This window comes from Sinocyclocheilus grahami, unplaced genomic scaffold, assembly GCF_001515645.1.
Source record: "Sinocyclocheilus grahami isolate Dianchi unplaced genomic scaffold, SAMN03320097.WGS_v1.1 scaffold45.1, whole genome shotgun sequence".
NCBI classification, from domain to species: domain Eukaryota; kingdom Metazoa; phylum Chordata; class Actinopteri; order Cypriniformes; family Cyprinidae; genus Sinocyclocheilus; species Sinocyclocheilus grahami.
In genome coordinates this window covers 1,715,919-1,729,102 of record NW_015505224.1, presented here as the reverse complement: position 1 = coordinate 1,729,102, position 13,184 = coordinate 1,715,919, and the positions used below count along the sequence as shown (strand labels likewise).

Sequence of the window (13,184 nt, the reverse complement as noted above, 5' to 3'; positions counted from 1 at the left end):
GTAGGCGACCGCCTTGGGCCCCCAAAAGCCAAGGGCCCCCTAAAATGCTTTTCATATAGGATATGCGCATTAAGCGCGGACACGCGAACGTTTGCCGTTTACTGTGTTTATTACCACAACAACCGTCCGAGTCTGTGGCGCCTGCAGCTGTACGCACTGTGAGTACCATAAGCGCTCAGACTGATCTGAGATTTGCCCCGCAAACATTTCAGCAGTTATTATTGGCCTGTGTGTCCCGTATTTCTGTCGACTGAACCCATGCCGTTAACTATGAATTTATCAGTCTTTTGCATGCCAAAGTCAATTTCTGCATAGAAATATTATGCCAAAAAGAAGCAGAAAATCGTGCTATATGCACTTTCATGAGATCGGGTTAGCCTACAACAAGTAATTTGTTGGCTATTTTACAAATGGGAATACAACAAATTCATGACAATTTTAAAGCATTTGCAGCATTGATAAAAAATATAAATAATTAACATATCATAAAATTGCATTGCAGTAAATCCTTTCAATTTTAAGGTATTCAGAACAGAGCAACATAAAAATCAGAAAAAGCAGCTATACAATTATAGGACAAAAATTTACATACATGTCATTATAATTAGTGTTTTATTTTTTAACTACGGAATTATAAAATAAAACGCAAATTATAATCGGGCCTTCCATCAATTATAGTGATGAAAAAATGACTCGCCATCTCCTAATTGGATGTGCCTTTAGAGAGAAATGCACGGATTACATCATGAAAGAGTTTATTTTATTAGGAGTCTATTTTTTAAAGTAGTAATTTAAAACTTTCTACTATACATTTTGATCATGTCTGAGTTTAGGTTCATCATTGTGAAGCGCTCCTGTTCAAGCCCGAGACGGCAGAAAGCATTTGTTTTCTTTACTTTATAAAAGCATAAAGTTTTGTTGATATTGTGAGTGCACACAAATAAAACTAGACCCTTTACAGTTTAGAATGATGTATTACTCTTACCTTTATGAGCAAAAATGATTGCATATTTTAAGTTGTTTCCACTGTTAGAAAAAAATGCAAGTGATCGCGCTGGCGCCTCCGTGTCCTGCAGAGCACGCTTTAGCTTCCACTCTCCGCAAACGATTGGATATGAGTCTAACAGCGCACATTTATATAGGTGAAACATTTAAACTAACATTGTGATACACTTGAACTGTTTTATATATAGATTTTATTTTAGGCAAGTCCTGATGATTTGAGAAGGCTAAATTGATCAAACATAGGCTATAGGTCTGCCGCTGCTTTTATTAAAAAAATTTTTTTTTTTAAAAACAAAAAACCGTACATTTAACGACAAATGTTTTTCTAAATTTACTTTATAAAAAAACGAAACGAAATATAATCACTTTTCCATTACATACAAAACTTAACTATTTTAATAGCTGAAACAGTAGAATAAGCTTTTTTTGGGAAAAAAGACAGGCTAGGGCCTATATTTGAGACTCGTGCATGGCTTTAATCCACTTCATCCAACGCTGTTTTGTGCTCATCTGTGAGCATGCTCTTGGTATATGTATTTTAGGTGTGTAAATGTATAATTGCCTTTTCATTATTTTTTCAGTTTTATTTAAATTTGTAGTTAAAACAACTAAAAATAAATGTATTTTAAAGTTTAGAATTAGACAGAAAACGCTGAAAACAACAAAATGGAACCTCAAGGTTGATCTAGGAAAATGTGTGCAAATGTATAGGGCCCCATTCCTATATTTTGCCTGGGGCCCCCAATTCTCTAAATCCGCCCCTGTCTATACCTTAGCATTTAATAGGTCTATAAAGAATATGAAGACCCCATCAAATGGAATATAGGCCTAGAGAATATTGATGTAGAATAAAACAGTTCAGTCTGCTTGTGGGAATCTCACCTTCATGGATTTCGGATCAAGCTTAGACCAGTGAGTCGGCGTAGTGACTTCCTTTGAATCATCTTCATCCTTATCCTCCTCCTATGCACGTTATTTGAAAGAGAGAAGAAGAGAAAAAAGAAAACAGCATGTTAACACACCATTCTCAGACTGAAAGATGTTTTCTGAAACAAAAGTTGATCAGTGCAAGAAGCAAGGTCACAACTGTCTCTCATTGTCTCCTCCTACTGAGCTCTCGACTGGGTAAAAAACAAAAATCCACTGCTAGGATACACGGAAGATCTCTAGCTTTCAGAAACAGATCCATATCCCACCCATCAGCCAATCAACCAGTTCTGTGGAATACAAAAAGATAATCAATGACAGTGGGTTCAAAAGATGGACATGGGACAGATGCACTCAGAGAAGGGCTCCAAACCCTACGTCTACGTTTAATGCTGCCTTTTTTTGGCCCACGTATACTCTTTTCAGCTTGTTTTCTTTAACGCCTAGCCAGAACTGTCCTCCCTGGAAAAATCACATCCACAAAGGGTCTAGGCACAGTCCAATCAGAGAACAGCGTAAATAAAACAAAAATAAAAAAAAGAGACAGACAAGAGACAGAACTCAGAGAGCGTTTGGCAGATATTGAACAGGGAAACAAAACGATCTAAAAAAAACACACAAACATCATAAACACAACTGGCTCTCCAGATTCCAGCATTCGTTTCCCAAATTGGTCTCATTGGTCCATGCGTCAATTTTTTAGTTTGGATTTGTTGAAATTAAACAGGAAATTTTGAGTTATCTCAATCACGGCCGTCAATTGTGCAATCGGCTGAGCTGGAAACTGTTTTACCAGTTGACAGGTGTCATAAAGTAGAACCTAAGCTCTTCCGCTGTGTGCGAGACTGCGTGACAGAGGGAGAGCAGGAGGAAATGGGGTGGAGGGTCAGGGATGAGAGGGTGGGATGGTAAAAGTGGGTTCTGTATGATGCCTGTGATACTTGTCTGTTTCTTTCTGTGTTTTCTGAGTGTTTTGTTTGTCTATTCCTGTGCCTGTGAGAAGCGGAAATGAGAAGAGAGGGATTAGCGTTCAGTGCCTGTTCTCCATCAGCCTCCTTCCGTTCAGCCAAGAGTTTCTCTGCCAGCTGCTCCTTGAGTCCACGGGACAGGCCCTCCCACTCTGAGCGGGTAGGAAGACAATGCCAAACATCCGGGAGAAATAAAACCACTGTCTCCACATGTGCGGGGACTGTCCGCCCTTTGTGAGTCTCCTCAGGGCGGTGATAGCGTATCTCTGCAAAACGATACCTGTCGCAAAGGAAGAAGCGCGTTGGAAAGAAACATTCTGTGAGACATCACCCATTTCCCCCAACACACACACACACGTACACAGACACAAAGCTCTTCTCTAGCTTTCAGAAACAGATCCATATCCCACCCATCAGCCAATCAACCAGTTCTGTGGAATACAAAAAGATAATCAATGACAGTGGGTTCAAGAGATGGACATGGGACAGATGCACTCAGAGAAGGGCTCCAAACCCTACGTCTACGTTTAATGCTGCCTTTTTTTGGCCCACGTATACTCTTTTCAGCTTGTTTTCTTTAACGCCTAGCCAGAACTGTCCTCCCTGGAAAAATCACATCCACAAAGGGTCTAGGCACAGTCCAATCAGAGAACAGCGTAAATAAAACAAAAATAAAAAAAAGAGACAGACAAGAGACAGAACTCAGAGAGCGTTTGGCAGATATTGAACAGGGAAACAAAACGATCTAAAAAAAACACACAAACATCATAAACACAACTGGCTCTCCAGATTCCAGCATTCGTTTCCCAAATTGGTCTCATTGGTCCATGCGTCAATTTTTTAGTTTGGATTTGTTGAAATTAAACAGGAAATTTTGAGTTATCTCAATCACGGCCGTCAATTGTGCAATCGGCTGAGCTGGAAACTGTTTTACCAGTTGACAGGTGTCATAAAGTAGGACCTAAGCTCTTCCGCTGTGTGTGAGACTGCGTGACAGAGGGAGAGCAGGAGGAAATGGGGTGGAGGGTCAGGGATGAGAGGGTGGGATGGTAAAAGTGGGTTCTGTATGATGCCTGTGATACTTGTCTGTTTCTTTCTGTGTTTTCTGAGTGTTTTGTTTGTCTATTCCTGTGCCTGTGAGAAGCGGAAATGAGAAGAGAGGGATTAGCGTTCAGTGCCTGTTCTCCATCAGCCTCCTTCCGTTCAGCCAAGAGTTTCTCTGCCAGCTTCTCCTTGAGGCCACGTGACAGGCCCTCCCACTCTGAGCGGGTAGGAAGACAATGCCAAACATCCGGGAGAAATAAAACCACTGTCTCCACATGTGCGGGGACTGTCCGCCCTTTGTGAGTCTCCTCAGGGCGGTGATAGCGTATCTCTGCAAAACGATACCTGTCGCAAAGGAAGAAGCGCGTTGGAAAGAAACATTCTGTGAGACATCACCCATTTCCCCCAACACACACACAAAAAGCTCAGATCCCCTCGACCCCCCGAATGAGACACGTATGAGAAAATACAGTCTGCGGAACTCCACGGGGGGTTTCTCAGGATGAACAGCAGCCACGCATCAGGGAGGTCGACAGACAATATCAAAAACGACAAAGACCCCACCCCCCCTGCACCCGTCAATCTGAACCGGTTGCTCGTGAAAGATGGCTTACGAACCCCCGGGGGTGTGAGAGAAGGACAGATTCAGACACAGTGAAAGCAAGTTAAATATGTAAGATATTTAACACAAGGCAAAGGTCAGAGAGAACAGAAAGTAACGATGGTGGTGGCGGCAACTCCTCTGGCTCTGCTCTCGGAGCAAAAGAATCAATGCATTCACCACATAGATATAGAGGCAGGACTGCCACACACATTAGCGTAAACATTGCAAAACAAAATTTGAGAAATCAAAATTATGAACACAAAAGCATCAAACGTGTCAGGAGATACACTGCTGTGTCAAAACCATGCAGCGGGTCACAGACTTTTAGATGTTGTCTACCTGTTGGCCTTTTTTTTACATTTTTTAAATAGTAAAAGATGCACACATGGAGATTACAAGGAGACGCATCGGCACAGACCGAGAAAGGAGCTGTACTTACCACTGGGTACATAAACTCAGATCAATGCCTGTCAGAGCCTTACAACAACGTATGGCTGTCTTTATAAGGACCGAGGCATCGTTTTCCGGGTCGGCTCCATCCAAAGAGGGAGACCAGTGACCCCCGATGGCCATGGCTTCGTCCTTCCCCCGCATCCCCACCAGGAACTGAAAACAGAGGAGTTCAAATGGGTTACGAGACGCTGGGAAGCCGCTGAGTGCTCTGAAGGAGGTGTATGCGGTGGACACAGGGAGAGACAACATCAGATGAGCTTATTCCACACAGCAAAGTGTTCAGCCGTGGAAGAGGACAGATACACTTCACAGTCAGCTCCCCAACACCAACAGAAACTCCCCACATCAAACACAGGAGTGGACAAACATCTTTCAGTGTGCAGGGGAGCAAGGAAACTAGTTTCAGTGTACATTATATTTAAGGGTCCTTAAAAGTTAAATCCCATTCAACGTTTGAAATTTTAATAGTGGGTAAATGATGGTAAACACTACCCGTGTAATAAATATGGGGTCAGTCAGATTTTTTTTTTAATTAATACTTTTATACAGCAAGAATGACAGTAAAGATATTTATAAAGTTACAAAATATTTATATTTTAAATAAATGCTGTTCTTATCAACCTTTTGATTCAAAGAATCCCAAAAAAAAAAAATCCACAAACATGTTAAGCAATACAACTGCTTTCATTGATAATACATTGATAATAATCTGAAATGTTTCTTGAGGTTTGAAAAATGATTTTGAACGTGACACTGAAGACTGGAGTAATGATACTGAAAATTCAGCTTTACCATAATGGGTATAAAATGTTCAACATATTACAACAGAAAACAGTTATTTTATTAAACAGTTATTTTAACATTTTAAATTGTAATAATATTTCTCAGTATTACCATTTTTACAGTATTATTTTTATATTGCATTACATAAATGATTTTGATATTGCATTACATTCTATCATTTATAATTATTAGCCTTATTAATAATATAATGATTATATATTATAACTTTAATTCTAACTAATAACTTCAAATAACAGTTAAATAAAATTGGTAAAAGGAGTGTATTAAAAAGCAAATTAGCTTTTGCTGTGTTATTAAAATAATAACTGAAACTACAAATGCTGTGGTATTGAGACAACACTTTCTGACATGTGCGTCATCATGGTCAGAATAAACTGGATGTGTTAAACCATTTTTAATTTCTATCTTTTTCTGTTCCCACCAAGACAGGAAGCTTTACTGCTAGCAAAAAGTGAAGAGATGTCTTAAAACTTTTATGTACCAGCAGGCCTATCTGCAGACATAGTTTCCCTTCTCTTTTGTTCAGCACTCTGACATGCTTTATTTGCAAATATCCTACATTGAAATTATTGTATTATGTATTTCATCATTCTCGTGCTGCTCCAAATGATGGGAAATGTAGATACTTCTCATAAACTGGTTAAAAGAATAGTATCTTCGGGCAAGCTTGGTAACTATTCTTCATCATCAGTGCAAAAAAGGTAAAATGAATAAATTGTACAGTATTCATAACTTGAAGTTTTGCCATAATTTTGACAAGCTGTCAGAAGCTAGATGACATTTTTCTGGTACACAAGAATGCCCCCTACTGGCATTCTCAGCAGAAGAACTCATCATAGTTCTTTTTTGAATTCCATTTGATCAGAATAGCAAAAAATAAAATTCACAAATATGTCAAATTTGCCATCACATCGTTAAAAACACTCACACAGTAGCATTAACTTGTTTTCTGAAATGTAATACCTAGATAAAAGTATGGTCTTATAAATGAATTTTAAAGGGGTCCTATTATGCTTTTTCACTTTTTGAATTTTAGTCAGTGGGTAGCGTGTATGTTTGGGCATAAAAAAGATATTCAAACTTACAAATCTCAAAGTCCACTCCAAAGGGAGATATTTAGTTAAAAAAAAAAACTTTTCAAGAACTACAACGAACGGCTCGTTTGGACTACAGCGTTTGTTTTCCAGGTTTTGTGATATCACAAAGCGGGCCATTAGAATATCATTAAAATAATTCCCGACTACGGAAATTCGAATGGTTGGGGGGTGGGGAGGGGCGAGGTTGTGGTTAGAACGCTTGGTTGAGTGCATCAGACAAGACGACGAAGAAGAAGTGCTGCTGTAGCCTCAAGATTTCGCAAGTTATTACACATGCACCTGAATAATTATGTATGTAAATATGCAGGTTACAATTATGAAAACGTTTTTATAATAAATTGCTGACAGTACAATGATGTAATCTGCAGAATTTACACTTCAATTATGAGACTACAGTGTTTCCCGTACATTGAGTGTGGGTGTTTTTATATCACTGTACTTCTGAAGGAAACCGATTGTCTTCAGAAAATTGGATGTCATTTTCATTTAATCTTGCATGTAATGTCTGATAAAGCAGTGTTTTTTGAGCAGAGCGCTGCTTTGTGTACAGCCATTACCGGGGAAACCTTGATCTCTACCACTCCAACAGCGCCTCCTGAGGGCAGAGAATGAGTTTGCATATATATGCCGCCTGGGAAACACTGGACTATGCTATAAATAAATTCAACTGTATAACAGTTTCACTGCAATTCATGTTATAATGTTAGAATTAAATAACAATAAAATTAATACATATGCACTTATCTGTACATAGTAAATGCATTTATTTTTAAGCGGTTGTTGACATTTATCTAAAACGTGATTTAGCAAAAAAACAACAAAAAAAACAACAATAATGTTACCACTCGAATATGTCTTGCAATATCCGTGCGTGCAAAGGTTCTGCGTAATCCTCTTGTTCAATATTCTCGGGGTCTGAATCCAGCTCAAATTGATATGGCAATATTGACGCCATCCTTAACTAAACTTGCTGCTTTGGCAAGGGGCGGGGCAGTACTGAAACACCGTCTAAGCTGTTCGCCAATCACAACGCACTGGGACAGCTAACCAATCACATCACAATTAGTTTTTCGGAAGGCGGGCGTTCATCAAACCCGGAAACTAATCGAGCCGTTTGTGCCAGACTGGGGAGAAAGGTATTGTAATAATGTAAATTATCTAAAAAATAATGCATTTTTCGAACCACCAAGCATGAGAGCATGTTCTAGTACACCCCCAAAACAAATTCAAGACATTGTAAAAGAGCATAATAGTATCCCTTTAAATAAAAATTTAATCGTTTTTTGACGTTATTAACTGTGGAAATGTATCGTCACAGTTTTTGAAAAGGGTTCATAGTAATAACAGCTACGGTCACCAACACAGTAATGTTGCCCATCCCTGTGAAATACTACAGCATAAGTGCAAAACAATTTTCGTAAAATAGCACGTAAGTTAGTGATTACGTAACAAGCTGATTACACAAACCCAGCCCGTTTGCTGCGGTTAGTAGTGTAATTCAAAGAGCTGTACCTTGATGAGGCGGGCAGGGTGTTGGAATGAGTCTCTCAGCTCTGGTGGATCTTCTGCCAGAGCACACGACTTATGATACAGCTCATCTAGACTAGGGTTGGCCAGCAGCATTACCTAAAACAACCATCAACATTAATCCTGACTGCCAAAAACCACTCAATGAAATCTGGTAAGAAGCATTATTCTGAAAAAGAATTTGACAATAAATTACTCAAAAATGATGACCATATCTGGGGGCATTACCTTTGCACTGTAGGTGTGATTGGCATCAGGTGGGTCCAGCACAGCCGTGTTCTTCACCAGAGAGTCCACCTCTTTATGCATGATGTGGAAGTTACAGTAGTTTCCAAAGTTGAAAGGTCGTGTTAAGGGAAAGGCGTCTACCCAGGTAAACACAGCGTCAAAAAAGTCACTAGGGATGTAGAGGCTCTGATACCTCCGCCGCAACTCCATCATGTCACAGTTGCAACTGATGAGAATAGAGACGGTCATATACCAAACACACATCTAAACAACACTAAAAAGTGCATCAAAATAAAGTAGCTAACTTATAAATGCAGACTCCAAGATCTCTGCGTTTCTTTTGATTCTGTGGTGCTCTTAATGCAAGTTTAGTGTCCGTGAAGGTCAGATTTAATTACTTTTCAGATTAATGTATATATCCAACTAATAAATCCAATCCAGTGATGCCTAATTTTTTTTCATGAAATGGAAGTTGTGATTGTCTATTCCTATTGACATATATCCAGCTTCTCAAACAAGAAAAAATGTAGGGAGTCATTTAAATTGGTTCATTGTTAATCGACTGGATCATTGGCATTTGCTATGGCTGCGATCTCATGGTAATAACAGGCTGCTGGAGGGGAGTGAATATCATCCCACCCTTGCGCCTGTGAACACGTCACTGAAGAGATGTGCATGTGAGTTTAAAATAATTAATTCCATCATTTTAAATAACTTAATTCCATTATAAAATAAGAACTGTCAAGTTTGATTTAATGGCAACTTTGATATAAATGACTGAATGCAACAATAACAACCGTTTCAATAGGCAGATAAGTGAATGAGTGATTTTAATTGGTATTGACCTATAATAGTTTTTTTTTTGTTAGAAGCCAAACCAAACCCTATATACTGTATTGTTTATTGTCTAATCTGTTTGCAGATCTCTACATATACTGTACGGCATTGCTATTAAATTATTACCAGAGAAACATAATTGTAGAGAAACCCCTTTTCATTCTTCCGTGTCTAGGACGAATGACAATAAACGAATACAAAAAACCCCCAAAAAGTCTGTTTAATTTGCAACAAGTCATCAAGATTCTTCCTTTACAACAATTAACTTACCCATCGAGAGAGAATTTGGAGAACTGCACAGTATATCTTGGGACGACTCTGCGTGGCCGTCTTGGAGAGCGTTCTCTGCGAGGCGACCGGTCTCTAGAACGCTTCCGTGTGGGTGAACGTTCTCTTGATCTCCTTCGCTCTCTATCTCTTTCCCGACTACACAAACACAGGCAAAATAAAGCATGAGCATGTACAGCAAATAAAGAAAGACTCAACAAAGAAAATATCCAATATTTTCAGACTAAACTGCTGAAGCAATTATACTTGATTGTATGCATGTGTGCTGACCTGCGGTCATCCTTCCTCAGGATGAGTTCTGATCGGTCACTGCGGCTGGGGAAGCGGGGTGAGGGGTCCACACGCCTCACCTGTTGCGGCTGAGGCATCATCCGCACCGGGGGCTGCAGCAAACCCCCTGAGAACACAGAGTCTACACATGGCAGAGAGAAAGATGGGAGATCAGATTTGATTCTGTAAAAGAGTGACTCTGTGAAAGGTTGGAGAGGTTTGATGAACCTTTAGGGGGAGGCTGGGGTAGCAGGGGCTGTGGGGGATTCTGCAGCAGTGGGGCCAGAGAAGCAGCTGAGAGCTGGGCCTGCAGAAGAGATGGAGGAGGTCCCTGGGCCGGGACGCTGAACGTGGTGGGTGGGGGTAGAGACTGCAGCATGGTGGGACCTGGTTTCATCATGTTTGGGCCTGGCGGCTGGCTCTGAAAAAACAAAAGAGATGGAACAAAAGACTTGGGTTTGCTAGTATGTACAAACGCCAATTTTATTGTGCAAAATCACAACATAATTTTGATTAAGTAGTGCTTAAGGCTAGAGTTGGGCTACATAGTTAAAACTATACAGATAGAGATATGTTCTAACATAGATGATCAGATGTCTGTTAAAGATCTCAAAATACATGTGTTCAAGCTAAAATGTCTCAAAAGACAAAGGTAAATAAAGGTAGTAAATTTCAACTAATCTAACACTGTTGTTGTTTTTTTTTTTAACTAACTGAATTTATACTACTATTTTTAAATCAATTAAATCTTATATTCAGCAAGTAGGCATTAAATTGATCAAAAATTACATTTATAATGTTCCAAAAAATTCTGTTATTTTCACAGAATTTATTTGAACTTTCTATTAATCAAAGATGACAATTAAACTTTTCCATCACAGGAATAAATTACATTTAAAAAATAAAAATTTATTACTGCCTTTACTGCAATTTTATTCAAATAAATGCAGCTTTGGTGAACATAAAAAACATTTTTTTAAAGCCATTTAAAAAAACTGTACCAACCACAAACCTTTGAACGGTGCCGTATATATATTTAAATACGAAAATATACCAAATACAAGATAAAAATGACAAATTCAATTAACATCGCCTAGCTCTGCAGACACCAAGCCAACATCTATTGTCTAAACAAACACATTACTGTACATTGATTCAATTCATCAAAACGATAACGACAGCTTTCAGCTAGGGGCTATAAAAAACAAGACTTTAAATAAATAACATTAATCCAATACATAATGTTTAGATAACCTGTTTTATAGGATGGGTGGAAAATGTACCTAAATGAGTAATCAAGGAGCACTTAAACCCAGTGAAAAGAAAATAAATGGTTAGAAATAGCTGGAGACAGAGGAAGCAGAAGCACTGCTATTACCATTTGCTGGTTTTGGCCCCTATTAAGAAACAGAATAGATTTTTTAAAGTCTTGCTTTCAAAAGGCACTTTCTTTAAAAAAGAAAAAAGGCAAGCATTCTGGGCATTTCAAAAGGAGACAATGTCTCACATATATTGTTAGTTACATATAACAAAAAAGACAGCAGTCTGCATTTGCTTTATCATCATGCACCTGCTCAGTGTGACATTTGTGTCCAGGTGTACAGATGTCAAAAGTACAGGTAATTCACTATGAGGTTTAAAAAAAAAATAAAAAATACAAAAGCAGCAGTAGTAACAATACCAGTCTTTCATTGTTCTTTACTTCATAAAAACTTGATTAAAATATTTGCACCCACGTGCCATTAATTAAATTTTTAGTTTAATATTTAACCTTCAATTCTGTAATTAGGTTAAAGGGGTCATATGGTGCGATTTCAAGTTTTCCTTTCTCTTTGGAGTATTACAAACTCTTGGTGCATAAAGAAGATCTGTAAAGTTGCAAAGACTAAAGTCTCAAATCCAAAGAGATATTCTTTATAAAAGTTAAGAGTCAACCCCACCCTCCTAAAACAGCTCGTTCTAACATGCCCCCACATATCTACATCACTATGTGGAAATATTAGCATAATGCCCAAATGTGCACGCAAAGAAAGAAGGCGTGGTTTCAGGAACAGCAGTAGTGTTGATGCAGCCATGTCAGGGAGACGCTGTGTGTTTCAGTGCGAAAGCAAAAGCACTTTATTTGGCCTTCCGGAAGTAGATGCAATTAGGAATCATTGGTTAAGATTTATTTACAACAGAACAGCACAACCCAGATGTTCGAATTTGTGCAACACATTTTATGGACGACAGTTTTTTGAACCTAGAAGAGTACAAGGCTGGCTGTGCACAAAGGCTATTTCTAAAAAAATTAATTAATTAATTTTAAAAAAGGGTAAATTCCTACTTTGCTATGACAATCTGGCGCTTCTGAATCAGCGACTGCAAGTATGTTTTGTTATTAGTTTAAGTATTTGCTATTGACTGCTCAAATGCGGATTTTTGCGCAGCGCAGAGTAACGCGTCATGTGTGTGTGTGTGAGGGGAAAGAGGTCAGAAATCATAGCACGTCAGCTGTCTTAACCGCGGCTTGTGTACTGTATCATCACTGTGTCTATCACGCGACACTGTTGCCCTTTCGGGCTTGAACCGATGGTAAAACTAACGACATTATTAACTGTCTTGATATTTACTTTGAAAGCTGAAGCGATTATGGTAAGGGGCGTTACATTTCTGACGCGTGCTTGTGGTGTTTGGCCAATCACAATGCACTGGGTCAGCCGGCCAATCAGAGCAGACTACGCTTGTCAAAGGAGGGGGCTTTGTTGAAAACGACGTGTTTGAGAGAGGCGGGGCATAGAGGACCTACAATAATGTACAGTATTTGAAAAATAATGTGTTTTTTGAACATTAAACCATGTCAACATATTCTGTTACACCAAATACACAAAAAAATTATCTTTAAAATAGCATCATATGACCCCTTTAATTTATTCATAATTAGTTTATTTCTAATTAGTATTAATAATCCTTATAAAAGGTCAAATTTCTGGTATTTGGACTACTGAAATTTTTGTATGAAACTCTAAAAAAAATGTAATTAAATAATTAGTTTGGGTAATTACAAAAATGTAACTTAAAAAAACAACAAACCATATGACTACAGCATCCCCCCCCAAGACAAAGTGCATTAATAACACAGCAGGTGCTGAT

At 38.6% G+C, this 13,184-nt stretch overlaps 1 protein-coding gene across 1 annotated transcript in view; it reads right to left on the bottom strand.

Moving 5' to 3' along the window:
- LOC107582549 (cell division cycle and apoptosis regulator protein 1-like) overlaps nucleotides 1–13,184 on the bottom strand; it is a 29,462-nt gene that overhangs the window by 8,627 nt on the left and 7,651 nt on the right. The window contains exons 9-16 of the mRNA XM_016268446.1: nucleotides 10,281–10,473; nucleotides 10,053–10,194; nucleotides 9,765–9,920; nucleotides 8,658–8,883; nucleotides 8,415–8,528; nucleotides 4,988–5,154; nucleotides 2,969–3,180; nucleotides 1,888–1,970 (exon numbers count right to left, since the gene is read on the bottom strand). Of these exons, the coding sequence (XP_016123932.1) occupies nucleotides 1,888–1,970; nucleotides 2,969–3,180; nucleotides 4,988–5,154; nucleotides 8,415–8,528; nucleotides 8,658–8,883; nucleotides 9,765–9,920; nucleotides 10,053–10,194; nucleotides 10,281–10,473 (1,293 nt within the window). The remainder of the gene's footprint in view (nucleotides 1–1,887; nucleotides 1,971–2,968; nucleotides 3,181–4,987; nucleotides 5,155–8,414; nucleotides 8,529–8,657; nucleotides 8,884–9,764; nucleotides 9,921–10,052; nucleotides 10,195–10,280; nucleotides 10,474–13,184) is intronic.